The 20,980-nt window shown below is 40.6% G+C and overlaps 2 protein-coding genes across 3 annotated transcripts; one reads left to right on the top strand and one right to left on the bottom strand.

The window, feature by feature from the left end:
* The first annotated feature begins 411 nt into the window (after nucleotides 1–411).
* On the top strand, nucleotides 412–7,570 carry LOC104422084 (chlorophyll synthase, chloroplastic). 2 transcript variants are annotated; one of them, XM_010034345.3, is made up of 15 exons: nucleotides 437–793; nucleotides 979–1,023; nucleotides 1,137–1,225; nucleotides 1,468–1,555; nucleotides 2,301–2,386; nucleotides 2,480–2,566; nucleotides 2,644–2,709; nucleotides 2,804–2,887; nucleotides 2,984–3,045; nucleotides 3,575–3,650; nucleotides 3,767–3,829; nucleotides 3,938–4,019; nucleotides 5,984–6,060; nucleotides 6,524–6,571; nucleotides 7,005–7,570. In XM_010034345.3, exons 1-15 carry the CDS (start codon nucleotides 673–675, stop codon nucleotides 7,065–7,067), a joined length of 1,137 nt encoding a protein of 378 aa, XP_010032647.1. In that variant the 5' UTR covers nucleotides 437–672; the 3' UTR covers nucleotides 7,068–7,570. The 2 variants fall into 2 exon arrangements, with proteins under 2 accessions (XP_039156616.1, XP_010032647.1); XM_039300682.1 differs by lacking the exons at nucleotides 5,984–6,060; nucleotides 6,524–6,571; nucleotides 7,005–7,570 and adding an exon at nucleotides 4,849–5,205 and having other exon boundaries at nucleotides 412–793.
* Nucleotides 7,571–9,640: 2,070 nt separating this feature from the next.
* LOC104422172 (mitochondrial succinate-fumarate transporter 1) lies at nucleotides 9,641–12,391 on the bottom strand. Its single transcript, XM_010034451.3, has 2 exons — nucleotides 11,613–12,391; nucleotides 9,641–10,409 (listed from the first exon to the last, which is right to left on the bottom strand). Exons 1-2 carry the CDS (start codon nucleotides 12,021–12,023, stop codon nucleotides 9,873–9,875), a joined length of 948 nt encoding a protein of 315 aa, XP_010032753.2. The 5' UTR covers nucleotides 12,024–12,391; the 3' UTR covers nucleotides 9,641–9,872.
* Nucleotides 12,392–20,980: the final 8,589 nt, after the last annotated feature.

The following is a 20,980-nucleotide window of genomic DNA, read 5'->3' as shown; positions in this document are numbered from 1 at the left end:
TATCTACTTTTGGAAGAATCATTAACATTAGTGCATCTTCAATGCACTTTGCTAGTACTAACATATGTGAGAATCTTCAATTGATTAGCTATAAATAGTTCCACTTAAGATAGGACAAAGGGTTATTTCGGATCTAAATCGTGATTTTCAAGTTTCCAAGAATGGTATCAACGTCTCGAGATATGCGAATATCCAAGAATTTGATTATTATAGTTTTGCTTATTTGTTTGGTCAAAATGTATAGTTTTGTTTATTTGTTTGATCAAAATGGTTACCAAAGTTTAAACTAATGCGGGAGGCCAATAACAACGCCCTACCCGGGAATCAACTTGGCTCACGACTTGAGGACGGGCGCCGGCGCACGCGCACGCGCACGACGTCGAACTGCTCTTGTCCGAACCCGACCGCCCAGCCAATCGCGCGCGGGCCACGTGACCCGCCCGCACCATTGTCCGAGCGCGTGGTGGGAAGCACCGCAGACAAGCTCTCCCCCTCTCCGATTCCAGCAAAAGATTCTCGTCCGCAGTCGGGACTTCGAGCTATCGGGTTCGGTTTTGTCCGTACTGTCTCTCGCTTCCGCTCGGCTGTCGCAAAACCTCCCGCACTCCCCCTTATCTTCGTCGTCTTCTTCTTCTTCTTCTTCTCTTCTCGAGGCGTTCCGGAGCTACTCCCATGGCGTCCGTGCTCAACACCGTCGCGGCCGTCGCATTCACCGGCGGCGCCAGCGCCGGCGGAGCTCGAGCTCGCGCTCGGAGCCACCTGTCTCCGGCGCCTATCTCCGTCTCCTTCACCCGTGAGTATTCTCCCCTGCCGTGAGGATTCGAACGAGGACTCGCCGGCGATTCTTTGTCTTCATCCTGGAATCGGATGTTTGCGAGTGTCGTTTTGATTGCCCGTGCGGAACTGTGGCTGAGCTACAGCAGTTCATTCATTAGTGCGCCTGATTGATGTCGCGAATTGATGTTTTTTTCTGTGCAGGGCGGAGGCTTACTGTTAGAGCTGCGGAGACCGACACGAACGAAGGTTGCCTGCGAAATTTTTTTTTTTTTGGTTGCATATTTCGTAGTTTCTGTCTGCGTCGAGTTTCGCGTTTGAAGTGATGTTAATGGGTTTCTCAAGTTGAATGTACTTGGCAGTGAATCCTCAGGTACCGGACAAGGCGCCGGCGAAGGAAGGTTCCAGCTTCAACCAGCTTCTCGGCATCAAAGGAGCCGCGCAAGAAACCGTGAGTCTCCGCGTGCCAAATGTTTATTTATTGGATGACGGCTGGCGTGAATCCTGCTCTCAGAATGCAGTCTCGATTCGGCGACTTTTGATTGCGAACTGTGTTATGATGCCTAGAAGTAGTTGGATGTTCAGAAGTTGTTTGCTTTGATGTTTTCTTTCTTCAAGAATTTATCGAAATAAGATAATTAGGTCATATCTCAGCTAGCATCGGAACTAAATACTGCAAGATGAACCTTTCAGAATAAATGGAAGATTCGCCTACAACTTACGAAACCTGTCACTTGGCCTCCATTGGTCTGGGGAGTGGTTTGCGGAGCTGCTGCTTCGGGTATGTCTAGCAGACTCATAGTGAAGTTGTTAACACCTTGAGTACTTATTGCTATCTTGTCATGCTAATTGTTATCAAAGATGTTATCTTTACCCACACATGGTTCTCATATCTCTAAACTCCTTCAAGAGCAGTTTACATTTGTATTTTATGTGGAAAGCTCTTACGTGCATCTTTAATGTCCCTGCTCTGATGAATCCATAGTTAGAGTGATAATGGTGGTCTCTGATCATGTTTATTACTGTGAGACATAAAGAGCATTTGAAAGCGGTTTTCAGAGATTATTCATCGCTGTGAAATCGAATAGCTAATGCTTCTGTCCTGATTGAATAGCTAATACCTCTGTTGTGCACAAAAAAGTTCCAACATTTTGAATCGTGTTCTCCAGTTTTTCTTTGATCACTTCTCCAAAAGTTCAATGTAATGCACGAAATGGAATCTATCGCTGACTTTTTATTGTTTGTTCGCTCATTATATATCAAAAGAAAGGGAATAGACATGTTAAACATCAAGCTGATGCAAGGGCTCATTTATACAGTTTCAATTTCTTTTTACATCTTTAATTAGTTATATTCTGATAGAAAAACCTTTCCGGTGATCCGAAGAAAATAAGGAATTTCACCTTTTGATGCCGTCCAGACAAATGAACTCTATCGAATCACAGGATGCCGCAAAAAAATCAATTTGAGTAATCATGCTGGAACTTGAGCAACTATTTGCAAATTGCAATAACTATATCATGCAGGAAACTTTCATTGGAATCTGGAGGATGTGGCCAAATCAATTGTTTGCATGATGATGTCAGGCCCGTGTCTCACAGGCTATACACAGGTACTTTTTGAATATTTGAAATTCATCAAAACATTGAAACAATATGTTCTCAAACTCACAGGATTTATCTTTCTGCTCACATGGCATCTCTAGACAATAAATGATTGGTATGATCGAGATATTGATGCCATTAATGAACCTTATCGTCCAATTCCATCAGGGGCAATTTCTGAGAATGAGGTTCGTGATTTCACCAATTGAATTATATCTGGAAAAGGACAACAATACCATGTTATCTGACTAATATTTTTTATCAGGTTATTACTCAAATCTGGGTGTTGCTCTTAGCAGGCCTTGGCTTGGCTGGTATATTAGATGTATGGGTAAGTGATTTACTTTAGTGCCAAATTGTTTCAGTTTCCTTTCTTTTTAAGTAGAACAAATAAAGATCAGTTTCTGAATCCATGTTTTGTATAGGCAGGGCATGATTTTCCCATAATTTTCTACCTTGCTGTTGGTGGTTCATTGCTTTCATACATATACTCTGCTCCACCTTTGAAGGTAGTTCTTCAAGTTATCTTTTGCTTATGTCTCTCTTTAATGAACGGATATGTACCTTAGCTGTTGTTCCTAAGTGAGACGTCTACATGGTTGCAGCTGAAGCAAAATGGGTGGATAGGAAATTTTGCTCTTGGAGCAAGCTATATCAGTTTGCCGTGGTTTGTACCTCTCTTTTTGGCCTTTCAATTTTTATGTTCATTGACACTAATAAACAGACAAAAATCACCAAGCTTGGTTTATTGTTGTCTGATTTCGTGTTAACTCTTTGTTACATCAAAATCGCAACTTGATTTGGCTATGAAAATTTAACATATTTTTTTGGTCGGATTTTTTTTTTTTTTTGGTCACAGAAAAATTAACATATTCAAGGGCTTCTATTTGTAGATGGAAGAGCATTTAAGAAAGTACCTATAGTCTTGGTTATTCTAAGTAAATTATGAGGGATTGGCTATCCAAAGAAAAGCCAATGCCTTGAGTAATGGAAAAGATGGGTAAACATGGAAGTCGAAAAGGTTTATATGGAGACTATATGTGGCTGTTAATTCCCTCCATGATTTTGTGTTAAAACATGATGGACAATAACTTGCTTTTACAGTCATCTCACAGCATGTGGGGGAAGAGTTAATCATCTTTATTAGGTACATTCTGATTTAAGTTAGCAAGTTCCTGTTATCTTCTGGCTGATAGGTGGGCTGGTCAAGCTTTATTTGGGACCCTTACACCTGATATAATCGTGCTGACCCTACTGTATAGCTTAGCAGGGGTATGTTTCCTTGGAAAGTATTGCCAAGTGCAGTATGAAATCTGTATTTTTCTTCTTTTTAGGTAACCAGTACTTATTGGCAACCATAGTTTACTGTTACTTTGTGCTTTTATCAGCTGGGGATTGCCATTGTAAATGACTTCAAAAGCGTTGAAGGCGACAGGGCAATGGGGCTTCAGGTATTTTTTGTACTTATTGTTGTACAGTTTTTGAGGAAACTCTGCTTATGTAAGCAATGGTAAACATTCTTATGATTTTTTTTTCCACAATCTCTTTGCTTTGAACAGTCCATTCCAGTGGCTTTTGGTGCTGAAACTGCAAAATGGATATGTGTTGGTGCCATTGACATAACTCAACTATCTGTGGCTGGTATATCATCAATTCTCAATAACTTTTTAGTTTTTAATCTGAACATCTTTTTTTGCTGAAATTGTTATTTTGAATCAAATTAATAGTGTCATGCATGTAGATCACTGCACTATCTCCTAGTACGATTTTCAGAAGGATGGCTGATACTGTGAAATATGAACTAAGATTTGTTCTGTTGTGCTGTTTTAAATTGGTCAAATAGTCAACTTCCATGCACTGAACATGGCTAAGCTTCATTTGAGAATCATTTCTGTGATCCATGACCAAACCTCTACCAATTCAAAGCCTCTATAACAATCACCATCCTTTCAGATGTTTAAAGCAGAAAGTTGTACAGTAAATTATTTATGCAAAAGTTCTCCAACTTTTCTATACTGTAAAAAGATAGACTTAACTATTAGCAAGATGGATCAATGCAAACAGTCATCCTGCTGTGTTAATGCTAGTCCTCAATATTTGTAGTACTCATTTCGAACTGGATTTTGACATGGTTTAATGTGATGATGAGCATACAATTTCATTCAGTACATCAATGTCGGAGAGTTGTTATGTCAAAAGGAAGAAGTTCCAAAAATATTTAAGTTCTTTCTAGTAAGTGTTTAAACAGTGTCTGATTTTATTTTTTTGTTCCCTGGAATTAAAAAAAAATCCATTTGGTAATTTTTTTGTTCTCTTGTTCTGAAGAATAAATGTGGAACATAATCACAAAGTAAAAAGAAGTTGTTGCTTTGTTCCCGAGAACAAGTCCAAAATCAAGGCTATAAATATTTTTCTCTTTTTTTTTTTTTCCTTCTTTTCCTTTTCTTCTTCTCCTTCTTCATTTGGCCAGTGACCTCGTTGGAGCGTTGTTGGCCATTGCAAGGGCGGCGTCACCCGGCCATGGCCCAGTGAGGTTGAACCTTACTAAGCCAAGGCGAGGCTTGACCGAGGAGGCTTGGCCTTTGGAGCTGGCGATGCTTTGACGAGGTTGCTGGCCAAAGGAAGAAGGAGAAGAAGAAAAGAAAAAAAGAAGAAGGAAAAAAGAAAAGTGTAATAAAATTATTAAACAATTAAAAGAAATTTTAAATCACAAGAGAATTTGAGGGTTCTACCAAACGCATTTCTATTTTGGGAATAGAAATGTTGGATAGTTACCAAACACCTTTAAATGCTTAGATACTCGCCCAGGGGAACAGAATAAAAAAAAAAAAAAAAAAACATTTCTGAGTAGAAATTATTTCTGAAAACAGAATGGTTACCAAATAGGTCCTTATTGGTCATTCATTCTTTCTATGTAGTGTATATTGCTCTATACCAGTGTGGCAAAAATATGTCTGCCTTACAAGCACTTTCCATTAGTATGTTATATTCTCGAGTTAGGAACTTGTCTAGCAGCGATCAAGGTCGAACAGACTGGTGAAATCAATATACTAGGACCACATCAGGTATTTTTGTACCATTTGACAAATTCGGTGATCAATAAGTGGGTCAGAATTTTCTTATCATTTGATTCAGTGATTCCATTGGACAATTAAGAAAATTAGCTTATATGTGACCCGTGAGAGTGATCTGAATGAGATTATTGAACTTAGATCATTTTTGGTCCTTGGTAACTTTAACTGACAGATCATTAGTGTTGAGATTCTTGAGAAGAAATAGGTTAATAATTTGAACAAAAGGCTATGTTAGGGTCCATTTGTTAGAATAAGGTACCCAGAGGGAAAAACATGTTTAGGAGTTTAATATAAATGTAGTGAGGCAGAGATATGGCAAGAAGGATTTAACCTTTGAATCTGCTTCCACTGTCACGGGGTCAAACTATCTGTGTTGGGCATGGGAGTACTCCTAAGGTCATAGAAGGGATTCATTTTCTCCGATCCGTTGGAAAGGGTACATGAGATGCTTTGAGCATTCATAATGTTTAAAATCTCTGTCTTGTTGAGCTTCTAAGAATTTCTGATCTTATTTAAAAATATATGCTCCAGGTTATCTGCTTGGGGCTGGTAAACCATTCTATGCTTTGGCTCTCCTAGCTCTCATAGCTCCACAAGTTGTTTTACAGGTAAATACGTATGTATTAAAGTTGTGAGACATTGTATCTTGACAGAGATGATGTTCCTTTGAAGTGTTTTTTTCTAAGCAAATACTAAAAATATGTTCATAAATTTTCCACTTCTTTCCTACTGAAATGAGGCCTAGCTAGCCTTAAGTGTTCGTGTCCAAATAAATGTTCTAGGCCTTCTTTTGAAACTAATTCTACTTGGAAGATTGTCTAAACTTTCTTCCTTGCAAAACCCACTCTCTGGCATGAGTTTAAATGGAAGTATCAGTTTATCCACCTCGCAGTGGTTCCAATGCTTTCTTATTCTTTTGCATGTGCTTACGTGTCATAGCTTCGCACAAATAACTGTATATTGCCAAAAATGCTCTGCAGGCATCAAATGTTGCATATCATCTTTTTGAGAACTGGTCATTTTGATTTAACTCTAGATAGTGGTTTGCTTATACTTCTCATTTTGGTGCAGTTTCAATACTTTTTGAAAGACCCGGTGAAGTATGATGTAAAGTATCAGGTATTGTTTCCCTCATCCGTATCATCTGAAATTAGGAAAAGATTTGGTGAATTGAGAAACTAAATGGTATATAAGGGTGCTTCAGTTGTTTGACTGTTCTCTAATAGTTTTGTCATTCTACAGGATTGTTGTTATTCCTGTCAGATGACATAGACATGTATCTATCTAATATCAGTGCTTTGTCAACTTCCGTGATTAAGAGTATCACGATTTCTAATGTCCTGAATGTTCGCTGAGAATGGTAGTGAGGTCACTCAACTCAGCATCGAGTTCCTAGAGCTAGCAATGTCGTCTTGTGAACTAATTCGGGCACTGGATATCATTTTGTTAATGACTGCAGTTTTTAACAGCCATCTATAGCACATTGTGGATAGTAATTCTTATATAGAGTGACATTTTTAACTCAACTACTGCATCTGTATAATAATTTCAGGCTAGTGCGCAGCCATTCCTTGTGCTCGGTCTGCTGGTCACTGCTTTGGCAACCAGTCACTGATCACTCTCTTGTCCATGACACCCACTATCACAAGGTACAGGAGTCCGCATGGAGGAAGAACCAGCCACTGAGTTCTCACGAACAGTAAATTCCGGTGAACTAGAAAAGGCTCAGTGCTTGTTTGAAATGATTTCCAGGTTTCCTCCAACTGCGTCATTTTCTAAAATTGAATGCACTCTACAACGAGTGATTATCTCTATGTTTTGCCTGCGTTGGCATTATGATTCGTGGGTTAGGGTTCGCCTTTGTGGATGTAATTTTGTCTTTTCTTCCTGTGATATGGGACTTTCTTCTTTTGCTTTGTTCCTCATTTGGGATAATGACAGTACACCGTTGGAGTTGACTTTATCAGAACTGGCCAGTACCGTGGAGGAGACACTTGAGACCGCGTCTTATGATTTTCCATGTTTAGAGCCCCGGAAGATTGGCACAGTATTGCTACACTTACATAATTCTAGTTTTTCATTTTGTGAATGCAAGCCAAATGGAAACCTGTTTGAACATTTAAGTTTGACTGAAACTCTTGTCTGCCATCACACTTGATACCTAACCTGGACATTGGATCATCGGTTCACCTGGTCTCAGAATCAGTATTAACCAACTCGAGCATGAACTGCAATGTCTATCTCAATGAAATCCTTAGCCAGCAGTTCCCAGCACGTAATCGAGATATTGAGTCTTTGGATCTAGTCCACGACTTTCATGAAATTTGACATCATATCAATTGTCACCTCCGTCACTGTACTTTTGTTGCTGAAAGCGGTTTGTGGGATTTAGACAGGCACTTCTCCTTACCAAAAGAGTTGCGGCTCGTACGCATTGAAAAACGAAAGGGATTCATTGGATCTGGCCGTGTAAGGGTGCGTTTGGAAACCACTTTTGCGAAAGCCTTTAGAAAAACGCAAATACCTTTGACTTAAAGGTGTTTTCCAAAATGCAACCATGTTTGGTAAATTGTACTTTGAAAGCTCTTTGTAAAGTATTTTGAGCAAAATAGCGTTTGGGGAATTACACTTACAAAGGATCTTTGTGGTAAAAAAAAAAAAAAAAATTATCAAAAGAAAAATTAAAAAAATTGACCAAAGGGCGGTGGCCGCGGCGACCTCCGGCGACGCCGGATCTGGGGGCGAGGTCGCGCGACGTCGTCGCGACCTCCGGCGACCTCTGGCGACACGGATCTAGGGCGGCGAGGTCGCGGGAGGACCTCGCCGCCCGGACCGGGTCGCGGCGGGTCGCGCGACCGCGCCGCCCTCGGGCCGGGCGGCGAGGTCGCGCGACGCCGCCGCTGCCCGGATCCCGGGCGGCAAGGTCCTCCGCGACCCGCCGCCAGATCCGGGTCGCGGTGACCTAGACCTTGCCGTGGGTTGCGGCGGTCGCGCCACCGCCCGGCGTCGCTCGTGCGGGCGACGGTCGTCGGCGGCCGCTCGCGGAAGAAGAAGACCGTCGCCGCTCCAGATCCGGGTTGCGGTGACCCGGCCCTCGGTCGCGCCACCTCCGTCGGTCGCGCCACCCCCGACGATCGCCAGGCATCCCTCTAGCGTCGCCGGCCGCTCGCAGATCGGCGGGAACCGAACCCCGGAGAAGATGAACAGTAGCGACACAAGGGCAAGAACCGGAAAAACAAAACATTCGTGAGGACAATTTCGGAAAAAAATTATGAACGGTGCCGCGTGGGCATGTCGAAAAAGCCCGAAAGCCCAAGGCAGGTCCCCCGCCTTGGGCTTTCACACATGCTGGCATTTCCGAAATGCGGGCTCAAAAATTTTCCCAAACGGGTGGCATTTGGCCAAGTACCTTTAGGCTTCAAAGGGGCTTTGGAAGTGGTTCCCAAACGCACCCTAAATAGACATTGCAGAGTCGACTCCAGAATTCTACGACTGATAGATTTCTCACCTTATGCGGTAGCAAATACAAAGCAACGCTTTCATTAAGGACCTGCCCCAGTCTCCCTTGTTCTTTTCACGTTCTTCCCACTAATTAGCGAGTAAGGGGATAGGTACTCAATATCAAATTTAAAGTACAATCTATGGTCTGAAGCACCACCTCGAGTCTGGAGGACGGTTGGTTGACAAATTGCTTCTTCAGGCAGTCTCAAAATTCAAGTATCCTGAATGAAAAGTTTGAACTATGTAAAAGGCATAGACCCTTTCGAACGCACATCATCTGTTTCGATCAAAAGCCTAAATTAACAAGTAAAACTTGTGATTCTATCGCTTTTCGAGTTCGATCCCGACATTTGATAAATCTTCTTACAATGATACATGTTGAAAGCTAGTTTTCCTTCAAGACTGACTACATGTAGAAATAGGTCAAATTGGGACTTTTTGAAATACAATGAGTTTGTCACATAGGTTACTGAAGTTCTTTTCTACTCTGTCAGCATAGATTTGATTTTAAACAAACTCAACTATCTTTACCAAGTCAACTTTAACCTTAATACTAGCACTGCCAATAGCCAACGATAGATCAGCTTAGTTCCATGGACAAATTACTTAAGCTTCTCAAAAGTAATGTCGACAGACCGATGAAGTCTATAGTTGAAGTATCAGCTATGGTGAGCGTGGAACTCAAAATGAATCAATAAGCAATGTCCATGCTTTTTATTTTATTTCATCCCTGTCAAAACTTTTAGAAAGCTTACCAATTGAGGAAATCATGTTTATACAATTCAAAATCAATGACGACTGCGTCTAGCTAGATGGGTTTCATCTAGATAATTGAAAAGAAGATAATCTAATCAAATAATTGACTTGACTACCTACTAAATGGCCACAGAAGATAAAAAAGACTAACGTCAATCAATGACTAGACCGGCGCATCTATGAGAAATTTCCTCTCATAGAATCCGATTACTTGATCCGCGACAGCCCACATAATGGCCTGGCCGGGCGGGATTCTCATGAGCCGAGGCAGGAGTCCCTTCCACAGAGCGAGAAGTCCTTCCTCTTTAAAAATTGTTTGGATGGCATGAACCATGCCCTTGTACTTCAACTCTCCACCATGTCGACTTTGAGCCATCAACCTCGTCTTGACGACATCGAAGGGCCCAGTGCACACAGGACCTGCAGTTCCTGCTAGGAATCCAGAAATCATGGACTGCCATGGTTGGAGGACCTTGCCATCGCCTTCATGCTTCTTCCATAATAGTACATCGAATGCGTTCTTCGCTGTAAACATAGCAGCTTGGTTGGTCCCATTGCGCATGACTGTAGGTGCAGCCCCTGCCCACAGCCCACGAAGGCCTTCTTCACGGATGATTGTCCGGGCACAATGAATAGGACCCTTGTACTTTAAAAGCTCCGGACTTAAACCTCTTTGTTGCTGCAGCCTGATTTTAACAACCTGTCAATGATCTTATCAGTTAGCTCCCATGCAATACATGTAATTCACAGAACAACTTGTCAAGATAATTATTACGCAGCATGAACCTTTTGGCAATAAACTCAAATACAACACCACCAAAAGCATCTGCATTTACCAATTGTTAAAATTTACAGTGTTGCTACATATTTGTATAATCCAGGTGAACTTCTCAATCTCTATAGACAAGCAAATAATGAGTATGGCTAATTCTTTCCTCACTCATTCTCGATAAATTTGATGCTAATTTCAAAGGAAAAGAAAGTATCCATATTTCTGTACATCTTGGTGATGGAATAAAAGCAGTAGGAAGGATTATTTGGTTACAATCCTTCCAAGTTTTAGAGGGGATGCAGCCATCCTAGCATGCATCCCGAAGTAGTTGTTTTAACAACATTGGCAAGGATCCTCTTTGAGCCCCTCCATTTCCTTTCCGTTGAGGCATAAACATCCTTTCTAAAATACTATTTCTTTTTGCCTCTGCTTCACCATACCTCACTAGCTTTTGTCAAATATAACATCTAGCAAGCAAGGTAATAGAGCACGACCACGTCAAAGGATAAAGAGTCCAGCATCTGTTTCTTCAAATGTGGCCTCCTACCAAGAAGCAAGGCTATGCTAAAAACAATATGTAGAGGAGTCGGGAAGCGAAGATTAATGAAATTTACCATTCTTAAAAGCACCTTTAAGGCCTACAAGTTGCTAACCCAACTCTCAGTCCCAAACGTTGGCTCAAGCAACAACAAGCATAAATTCCGCAACAGAATCTAGTGAATTTGGCCCACCTATGGAGCATTACAATAATCCGTTCAGATTGACTTCCATCGTCTAAATCTTCACTGGAACTACACTTGAAAAAGAGACGGCACTTTTAAAATGAAAGGAGTAAACGCCTGCAAGGATTTTAGAAGAGAAAAGGCATTGACTCAAGCATTGACTCCAATTTTATAAGACCGCTCTGCAAAAGCACCAAGCATTGACTCAAGCCTTAGCTTTACCTCCATTTGAGTTGGTGACATGCCGCAGAATCAACATCCCATTTTTAAACTACAAACAACCAAGATTGAGCTCATCTAAACCTCTCAGCCGTAACACAATTCCTAACAACTAGCCCACACAGCAAACCGACCTCCCCAGTATCAACTCAAACCCCAACCAATCGCATTCCCACTTCATGCCGCTAACCTCGAATGGAGTGACGATCACGAGCGCCTCGAGCACCCCGGCGCCGAAGCCGGACAGGAGCCTGGCCCTGTTGGTGAGCTTCCCAGTCTCCGGGTCCTTGAACGCCGACTGGAGCACGGCGTTCGACCACATCCGGAGCGTGTACTTGAGCGTCAGGTGGGTCGCGAACGGCGTGAGGCCCTTCCAGAGGGCCCGGACGCCCTCGGTCCTGGCGATGGTGGCGCCGCAGTGGGCGATCCCCTTGTAGGCGCCGGACTTGTCGAGCTGGAGCCGGGTCTTGATGACGTCGATGGGCTGGAGGCAGCAGGCCTCCACGGTGCCCCCGAGCGAGCCCGAGACCGCCTTCATGTAGACCGGGATCGTGCGCTTGCGGTCGGGATCGGAGGAGGGTCGCGGCGGCCCGCTCGCCATGGCAGCCGCCCCGGTGCTCGGTACAAGATATGGGTCGGGCAGAGCTCGGCGGTGGTCGGCTTATATATAGAGAGAGAGGGAGAGAGAGAGGAGTCGAAGTTCGTCTTCTCCACTCCTGCGTCACTCCCTCTCTCTCTCTGCGTCTCTCGCCGCCGGCGTGTTGACCTCGGAAGCTTCCGGGACCGGCGGAGATGGAGTGCGGCGAGAGAATTTCGCTAGCGAATTTCGAGTGGTGAAGTGAGGAAGGAGACAAGAAGTGATTCGGGGTGGGCGACGGTCCGGTGGCAAGAGCTGCCCACGGTCGCGGCGCTTCCCTTCTTTCTCACTTGTCTTCTTGCTTTTTCCCTACTCCCTATCGACGCACCATTGGTTCCAGGCTGGCTAGGTCCTAACCTACCTCGTTGGAATCTTGGAAGACAAGTAGTGCGAGGCATGTCAAAAGTTTCCATCAAATGATTTAAGTATCAAATCAGTGGAAAAATGATCAAAAAATAATCACATAGATTTCAGCCAAAATAATTACGTGACTTTTATATTTTAAAAAAAATTGATAAAGCTTTTAAACGATGTCGTTTTCTATCCTTCTTAAGAAAACGACGTTTTGCCGTCCTAAATGGATGGCCTTGAAAAAACGACGTTGCACAACTCATACTCATTTGGTTTATTTTTATTTTCATTCTTTATTTGGGGATTGAAATTAGGGAATGATCCTCGTCCAACGTCGGCCGCCGTCGCTCGTGTAGCATTGTGTCCCAATCTCGGTAACATTTCACTAGCTTCAATGTCCTCAAATTCTTCGAGCAAGGACTGTGTCCAGCAAGTTTGAGTGGGCGTGGAGGGTGAGCCTCTGGCGGCTCTGGCCTTCGATTGCGAGCTAGTGGCAGCACACGAAGGAGCACAGGCCCGAGTCATCGGAGCCTAGGTACTAGAAGATGCAGGCCAGGCATTCGTCGGGGAGATCGCAAATGGAGAGGGAGAGATTGGGGGCGGCCGCACTCGTTGGCGGCCTCCCCGAGCACCGGCCAGATCACGGCCTTTGACTTGTCGACTTGGCCATCAAGTGGCCGTTGTCGGGGTCAAAGTTGGGGTCGAAGTCGCGGTCACCGAGCGCGGGGGCCGTTAAGGACGGCGACTGGCCCATTGCCATTAGCTTATCCTCTCTCTCTTTCTCTCTCTCTCAATTTGGGGATTTAGGGTTTTAAATTGGGGGAGAAACACCAAAAGATGTCATTTTGTTTTTTAAATGCTGACTGTATTCTCCGGCGAGCCACATTAGCTTCAAAAATTAATAAAAAAGTGCTACATCGAATTTTCGACCAACCAAATCGGAGTTGGTATTAAAATGATCGTTTTTTTCAAACTTTTGGCATCAAAGTGAGCACCATACACAACTTATAGATTTGACAGTGTACTTATCCCAAATCCTGGATTACTCCACTTGTCATGGAATTTATCATATTTTTTGGGTCCAAACTTCAAAATCTATATGAGAATTTGTTTTTCTTTCGTTCCCTTGTCTCTCTCTTTTTAATTTCCCATTTTGTACACTGAAATAATAGGGATAACAAGATGGTTCGAAGTACAAGATAAGCGAGAACGAGCGAGCAAAGGCTAGTCGAGAATGAGCATGGGTTGCGAGGTTTGAACAAGCAAGGGGAGCCACAAGAGGAGGAGGGGGAGTTGTGAGCAAAAGAGAATTGTGAAGTGTGTAAAGTGAACAGAGAAAAAGAGAGAAATAGAGAAAAAAGATGTCAAGAAAAAAAAATCCAAAGTTTTTAAGCTTATGAAACCGATTCCAAATTTAGTTCAATTGATGCAATTGCTAGTGGGTTCTTCATTTAGAACTAGGAACTTGATCGATTCCAATAGAAACTTTGAACTAGACTAGTTTTTAGGATAGTTTGATCTGATTGCACAATCCTAATAATATCGTAAATCATAATCCATCTATTAAAAATTGTGATTCAATTGAGGGCGGAGGAAAATGCAAATCCAACGAGAATGCTTAGTAATATGATGGATTTCGGATGGTTGTGCCCACTTCAAATCCATTGTGAATTTGATGCAAAATCCTGATGCCAACCTACTAGAGTAATCTAAGGGCGTGAATGATAATTATTATGACTAGAAATTGATTTATCAAATAAAAATAGATTTTTATAATTTTATTTTTGAATAAATCTCCAAGTAAAAATATATGTTTGGTAATAATATAAAATTTCTATTTTCAGAATATAAATTATATAAAATTTAGCCCTTTGGGCAGCGGTGGACAGCAAGGGGCAGTTGCTTGCGATCGGCGGTGGACGGTGGCGATGATGGTGAGTGGTGGCAGCGGGGGCAGTCGATGGGTGGCTAGCCGGTAAAGAGGAAGAGTGATTAGAAGGGTTTTTATTTATCATTTGATTCCACAAATAAAAAAAATAAAAAAATTAATTTTCATTTCTATTCCAAATTTATTTATGAACTAATAATTTATTTTAAATAGAAAAATGAAATTGGGTTACCAATTGGATTTCTGTTCCAAACTTGTTTTTGGAATTAAAAAAAATAGTTTTGAAATAGAAAAATAACAATTATTATGTGCACCTTGCGTATCCGGAATAACCCAAGTGTTTCAAAGAAACAGAATATACATTGTCAACCCCAAATTTGTATGCACAATTGTTTACACAGAACTTGATGTTCAATTGGTTTTTCCTATATAAGTCTTTAAGGGTGAGTGCATTGAAAGTTTTAAAACTTGTCATGAGAGTGCAATTAAGTTTTAAAATTTTCTAAAATTTTCAATATACAATTAAGTTTTAAAATTTGTTATGAAGTGCAATTGAATATTAAAACTTAAAAAAAAAAAATACAATCAAGTCTAAAAACTTATCGAATTGGTCTACTTAAGTTCTTTTGTTAATTGTATTATTTGAAAATTTTATGACTATTATACTTTCTTGATAAATTTTATAACTTGATTACATTGTTTGAAAGCTTCAGGATTCAATTGTACTTTTATGACGTGTCTTAAAACTTGATTATGATTTTTGAAAATTTTAAGACTCTTGATCAGCTTTGAGATTTTCAGTACATTTATTTTTTTAATCATGAGATCCACGCCGTTACGAAGGGTTTGGACCATCGTGGGAGGTGCTTGAATGATAAGGTCCGGGTCCAGTTCCAGTTGTCTGTTCTTTTATAGCAAAGGCGAAAAGCAAAAAGAGTTCCAGTTGTCTGTTCAGGAGCAACAGGCAAGCGGTCCCGCCCACCCCTGGAGAGGATCTATAAATTTATCAACATTGGGACATGCATTAGAACGTGGGTTCCTCGATTATCGATCTGCAAGCGTGATAGCATCGCCCCTCGGGATTTGATTTCTTCTGCTTTGGAGAAAGGTCGGGGTTTCGACATGGATCCGTGAATTCAATATTTTATGACATTGGAGCATGGGTTCCTTATTAAATTGATTGCCCCCGGTGTCGTGTCCCCTCCCAGAATTTGATTTCTTCGTTTCGTGAAAGATCAGGACTTGATGTGGAACTTCGATAGCAAATTTTTTTACCACACTTGATCTTTACGCAGACTTGTCAAACCATTAGGTCCACTCGAAACAGTCCAACTCAAATTGATAAATTTAACTCATTTTGACCCATTTTCATACAATACAAATTTAAGAACTCATTTAACCCGACCCATTTCTACTAAAACGTTTTCATGTTTAACTTAATTTGAGAAAACTTACACTCAAATTGAGGTGAGAGTATGAAGTCAATGAATGCAAAATCGAATATGGGTAAGGGATAGAGTGAATACGAAATCGAGTAAGGGTAAGGGATAGAGTGAGGAGAGAATCATAGAAGTGGATTATGTTTAAATAAGCTATGAATCCATCTAATACTAATAATATTTTGAGTTTTATCATTCTAAATCTCATTCATTTAATAACTCAGCCATTGGTACAGGTTAAGAAATGGGTAAGAGCCCCATTTTGACAAGTGTTTTTGTTAGGGGAAAAATTGCATCCCCGGAAAAGGGGGAAAAGATATGAGTGAAGAAATAGGATAAAATAAATTAAGATTTCCAACATGGGAAATGACCGATTTGGGATTTGATGATACTTATTATATATATTTTAACTTTGAGGACTTGATCAACTGAAAAAAACTGGTTCTGCTTCGTATCTAGTTATGATCATCATACTTCAAAAGAAAATCTTATAAAGTATGTCATTTTTATAAAAAAAAAATGGTGTCATAAAAAATCTCAAATAATATGTACATATTGCATTCACCCCAAATTGATTTTTGTGTCACAAAAGATTATAAACTAGTATACACGTACCAAATTTATTCAAATCTAATTTTTGTGTAATAATTCTTAAATTGTACATCTGAGACAAATATATCGCATGTTAGCTTCTCTCCAATATTCTCATGGAATTGCTGACACGAAAATACACATGACAATTGAGGTAATAAAATATGCTAATTTTGCCCTCAGAGCCTCCTTACGTTTAGATCTGGTAAATTCTCTTATTCTACTTCCTAGACTTTGATAAATTGGTCATTGGTATATTAATTTGGTTAATATGAAGTAGTAGAAAATTAGTTTATAACCTGAGTATGAATTTAGGATTTTGTAGAGCATCAACCCTTTCTTCGATACATTTACTGAAAAATCAACTGATTTGCTGCTAATCTATCTGGAGTACCTTGCAGCTAGCCATTCTACCTCGTGCTATAATCAAAAAAAAAAAAAAAAAAAAAACTACAAGATAAATGGTTGCCAAGCCCCTACGACTCTGCTACTCGGGAGACAGCATCTATGAATACTCGGCGAATTGTCTCTCAAGCGTCACGAGAGCCAACTTGCCGTGCCGCATGCAGCCTCCTCCAGGACTTTTAGGTTGTTTGCGCATGACAACGCTTCATTTCAGGAAGAGTTTTTTTCAAAAATAGTTCTTTTCTATTTCGCTCCGTGGAACAATTTCTAAGTAAAAGAACCCGTTTGGTAACGACATAAAATTTCTACTCTTGGAATAGAAAAAGAATAGAAATGTGTTTGGTAACGCAACAATTTCTTTTTTGTATTTATTCATTTTTTATTCTTGCCGATGGATCGCCGCCTTCGCCGCCGCCGCCCGCCGCCCGTCGCTGCCGCCGGCCCGCCAGCCACCACCGCTACACGATTGCTGGCTGCCGACCTTCACCGCCGACCGCCGTTTTACTGCATTAGTCGTTTTACTTCAAATCCCCATCAGGACTTTCATAAACTAAAAGCGACTAATTAAGTCGAATCGAATAGTTTCATGTCTGTTCAAACAGCATCACGAAGGATGATAAAATTTCTAGAGAAGAATATTAGAAGCATCAAAAGTTGTATATGACGTTTATTTTAGTGATACATGTTTTTTTTTTAGATCACTTAAATACTATTTCTTTTTTTAAAATGATTATTTAAGTGTCAACTTTGATTTGGGTAGCCCGAAATCCAGTGTTGCCATATTTTATTAATTTATTGGTTCTACAAGGCTTAGCGGTGTGCAACCACCCATGGTGACGGCGTAGTGGTTGAGCTTCAATTCCTTTCGGAAGAGGTCTGGAGTTCGAATCCCTACGTCGTCTGCCTTGTTGGAAAGGAACTCATGTCTTGCCTGGGGCAAAAAGGGTGGTGGTGACTCTCCAGCTCCTCCGGGGTTTACTTCACCGCGAAGCAGCGCACGGAAGTTCCCCGAGTACCAAAAAAAAAAAAAAAAAAGGCTTAGTGGTGTGCCCGGTTAGCATATAACCCTAAACGACGTCGTGTAGACAAGTTGAAGAATAATTATTTGAGTGCCAAAAATCGTAAATATGGATCGTTTGGGTGCCAATTATCATCAAAGTGATTATTCAAGTATTAGTTATTATTAAAAAATGATCACTTCAATGCCAAGCATTATAAGAAAGTAATTATTTCAGTACCAATCTCAATTAAAAAGTGATAATTATGTGACGTCGTTTGGACGTCTACGTGACTCTAGATTTTTAATAATATGTGTCAATTCATATTAAAATTTTAATTACATATGCCATGAAATCAATTTGGCTAGAATTGCTCATTGGAGCCACTTGAATGATAGTTTTTTTCTCTAATTTGGCACTTAAATGAGTTAGCAAAAACTTTTGACTTTAAAGTGAGTGCCATATACAATTTTGGGCAACTCTTAGGCTGCGCATGATAAAATTTCTGTTTCTTGATTTCTTTGTTTCTCTATTTTCAAGAACGGGTTTGGAACAGAAATCCGTTTGGTAACACAATTTGATTTCTCTATTTCTGAAACAGATTTCTATTCCAGAAATAGATTTGAAGAAAAAAATCAGAAGCTAAAATTTTTAGCTTCTCGTTTCTGAAATAGAAATTGAGAAATCACTGGCCAGAAATCAATTTCATTTGAAATTTTGTCATGCGCACCCTTAGAGTCCTTCTCCCATAAAATTTCCCTATAATTGAACAAGGCAGGCAGGCGTAGCATCTTCTTATGAATTCGGAAAATTATTGAGTGGAGCGACAGCTTACCTCCTTGGACACTGGGAGGGTGCAACCGTCGTTCTTTTGAGCGAAGAGACGTCTGACTCTGTCAACCAAAAGATGGGGGGATGCGATCCAGTCTTCTCAACGGATTTGCCACCGGACTCGAATGAACCCGGCGCATTACTACAACTCTGTAATCGGCATTAAGGAGTCGGTACATAGGAGACACAGAAATTGCACGCAGTAGAGAATGATCGTCTGTATGCACGACATTTTCACTTTATACGTTCTCGGCCTATTGGCTAAAAGATCATGTGTGCGTAGAGTAGAAATCGTCTGAGAGAAGGCAAAACACCATCTTCGTAAAACACCCGTTTTGCATTTTGGCCGCAGCTAATCTTCATTGAAATTGAACAACACTCAATCGCTGCGACCCTTCCGACTTTACATGTTAGGACTGGCGAAATCCGATATATTTACAGAGTTTTCCCCTACCAGTGGCATGAATGTTTTTTGCTATGGCATCATATGGCGTAGAAAGTCTTGAACTTTTGTCAACATCGGAAGGCTTATCAATGGCCAAGAATCGATTGTGCACTTGTCTCGTTACTATTTTTTTAAATTATGATCACCATAACTCGAAAGAAAATCCTGTAAAACACGACATCTCTTTTTTTCTCAATATATTCACCGAAAAACAACTAAATTGCTGCTAATCTATCTAGATTACCTAGCAGCTAATCCAATGTGCCTTCTTTTGCTATGATCTACGAAGAAATCGACTACAAGATTGTTGGGATTGTCGGATTCCCAAAATCCGGATTCGACACTAAATCGAACCCCTAAAACGAATGCGGAAGACGGGCTCGGGAAATTCACATGTATCACCGATCCTAAAGCACACCACGGAATCGAGCATACCTTGTTAGCCATAGATTAAACACCGATGCCGATAAGAGGAAGATAAACCGATCCCGTTCGATCCGATGACGTCAATTGGCCTTGAAGGGAAGATGGATTCGCCTTTTTTTCTTTTGAAGCGTTTCAAGGGAGAGAGGGAGGAGGAACATACGTTAAAAATGCCAAAAGGTTCGTTCCTCCCTCTCTCTTTCTCCTTTTATACGTCCCTCCAAAAGAAAGGAACGTACCCCTTCATCATATCCCTCCATCCATGGGCCCTTATTTTGTGGGCCGGGCTTTTAGGCCCATCATGGGTGGACGGGCCAACTTAGGCCCATCACATTAAATAAAACCATCATCTCTCACTCGCACATGGTGGGCCGAACATGATTCTCTTTACCTCTCTTCAACATTCATACCGGTGAATAATCCGTGTGACCAGCATATTTTGAGAGCTCGTTGCTATACATTTGTTAGGAATATATAGCAGCTCATAATAGGCATCATACTCTGAGTAGATTTAGTATGTAGTACCATAGATCGATCGATTATATTTATATCTCTTGATCTCTTTTAAATAATATATATATATATATATATATATATATATATATTGTATTCACAATTATGATTATCCCAAAGACAATCATAATTTATCGACCAGTGAACACAAAACTACAATGTGATTCTCCAAATTCGATCTTCCTCTTTCCTTTAAATTCTCAATTTCAGTTCAGCTTGCTTTTCTAGAAATGTCCCATTAGATCGAATCAACTCATGACCATTAGCAACATCCTAAGATAGCAAACACTAAATAGAAATCTTGACAATAAGTAAAAGTCATGAGGGCACTAAAATTGAGGGACTCATTTCCTCAAGAGTCTCACACGGCATAAAAGTTGAGATCGAACTTTTGCCACTCTTATTGGTCGTCTCATGCATACGTAGTATGAAATACGTATTACGGTATTAACTCCTTTCCCATGGAGCGTATGTCTTTTCCTTCAATACCGTACAGATGATAGTTCATACCAATGTCTAACTTGAGTTCGCGTATCTACTCATTCACAAAATTCATAAGAACTCATATCTGGCATCATAGACATATAAAGTAAAATATGTGGGTTATTTTACTTTCGGACATAGTAAATATTATGTCATCATCTTAACATTTAGTTAAGGCGACATATATATTTTAAGCTTGAGCTCTCAATTATCACATAGATAACAAGCTTAAAAAACAATATCATCTCTATTTATCACACAGTAAATAAATGCGATTACCCGTGTGAGTTGGCTAATCTTTTATCTGTCCGACATACTTTCTCAACTTAAAAATAATGCACTAAGCATTAAGATGCATAAAGATCAAACAAAAATTCATAGGCATTAACAATGAAAAAACAAAAGTTCATAAATGTGAACAAATCAGGGAAATTACAATACAGTACATCAGACTCTACGCAATCCTAGAGATTTTACATGACCATAAAACACATATCTAGATATTGGCTTTGTCATTGGATCTGCTACCATTCTATGTGTAAATATGTACTGTA

This window comes from Eucalyptus grandis, chromosome 1, assembly GCF_016545825.1.
Source record: "Eucalyptus grandis isolate ANBG69807.140 chromosome 1, ASM1654582v1, whole genome shotgun sequence".
NCBI classification, from domain to species: Eukaryota; Viridiplantae; Streptophyta; class Magnoliopsida; order Myrtales; family Myrtaceae; genus Eucalyptus; species Eucalyptus grandis.
Note: the sequence above shows the minus strand (reverse complement) of the source record. Positions and strands in the feature narration are given on the sequence as shown.

What these genes read in the sequence shown, in the direction of transcription:
- LOC104422084 (XM_010034345.3), top strand. Translation starts at nt 673, where the DNA reads ATGGCGTCCGTGCTCAACACCGTCGCGGCCGTCGCATTCACCGGCGGC. An exon ending in TATCTCCGTCTCCTTCACCC is followed by an intron (nt 794 to 978) that starts GTGAGTATTCTC and finishes TTTTCTGTGCAG; the next exon opens with GGCGGAGGCTTACTGTTAGA. An exon ending in AACTCAACTATCTGTGGCTG is followed by an intron (nt 4,020 to 5,983) that starts GTATATCATCAA and finishes TATATGCTCCAG; the next exon opens with GTTATCTGCTTGGGGCTGGT.
- LOC104422172 (XM_010034451.3), bottom strand. Translation starts at nt 12,023, where the DNA reads ATGGCGAGCGGGCCGCCGCGACCCTCCTCCGATCCCGACCGCAAGCGC. An exon ending in TGATCGTCACTCCATTCGAG is followed by an intron (nt 10,410 to 11,612) that starts GTTAGCGGCATG and finishes GATCATTGACAG; the next exon opens with GTTGTTAAAATCAGGCTGCA.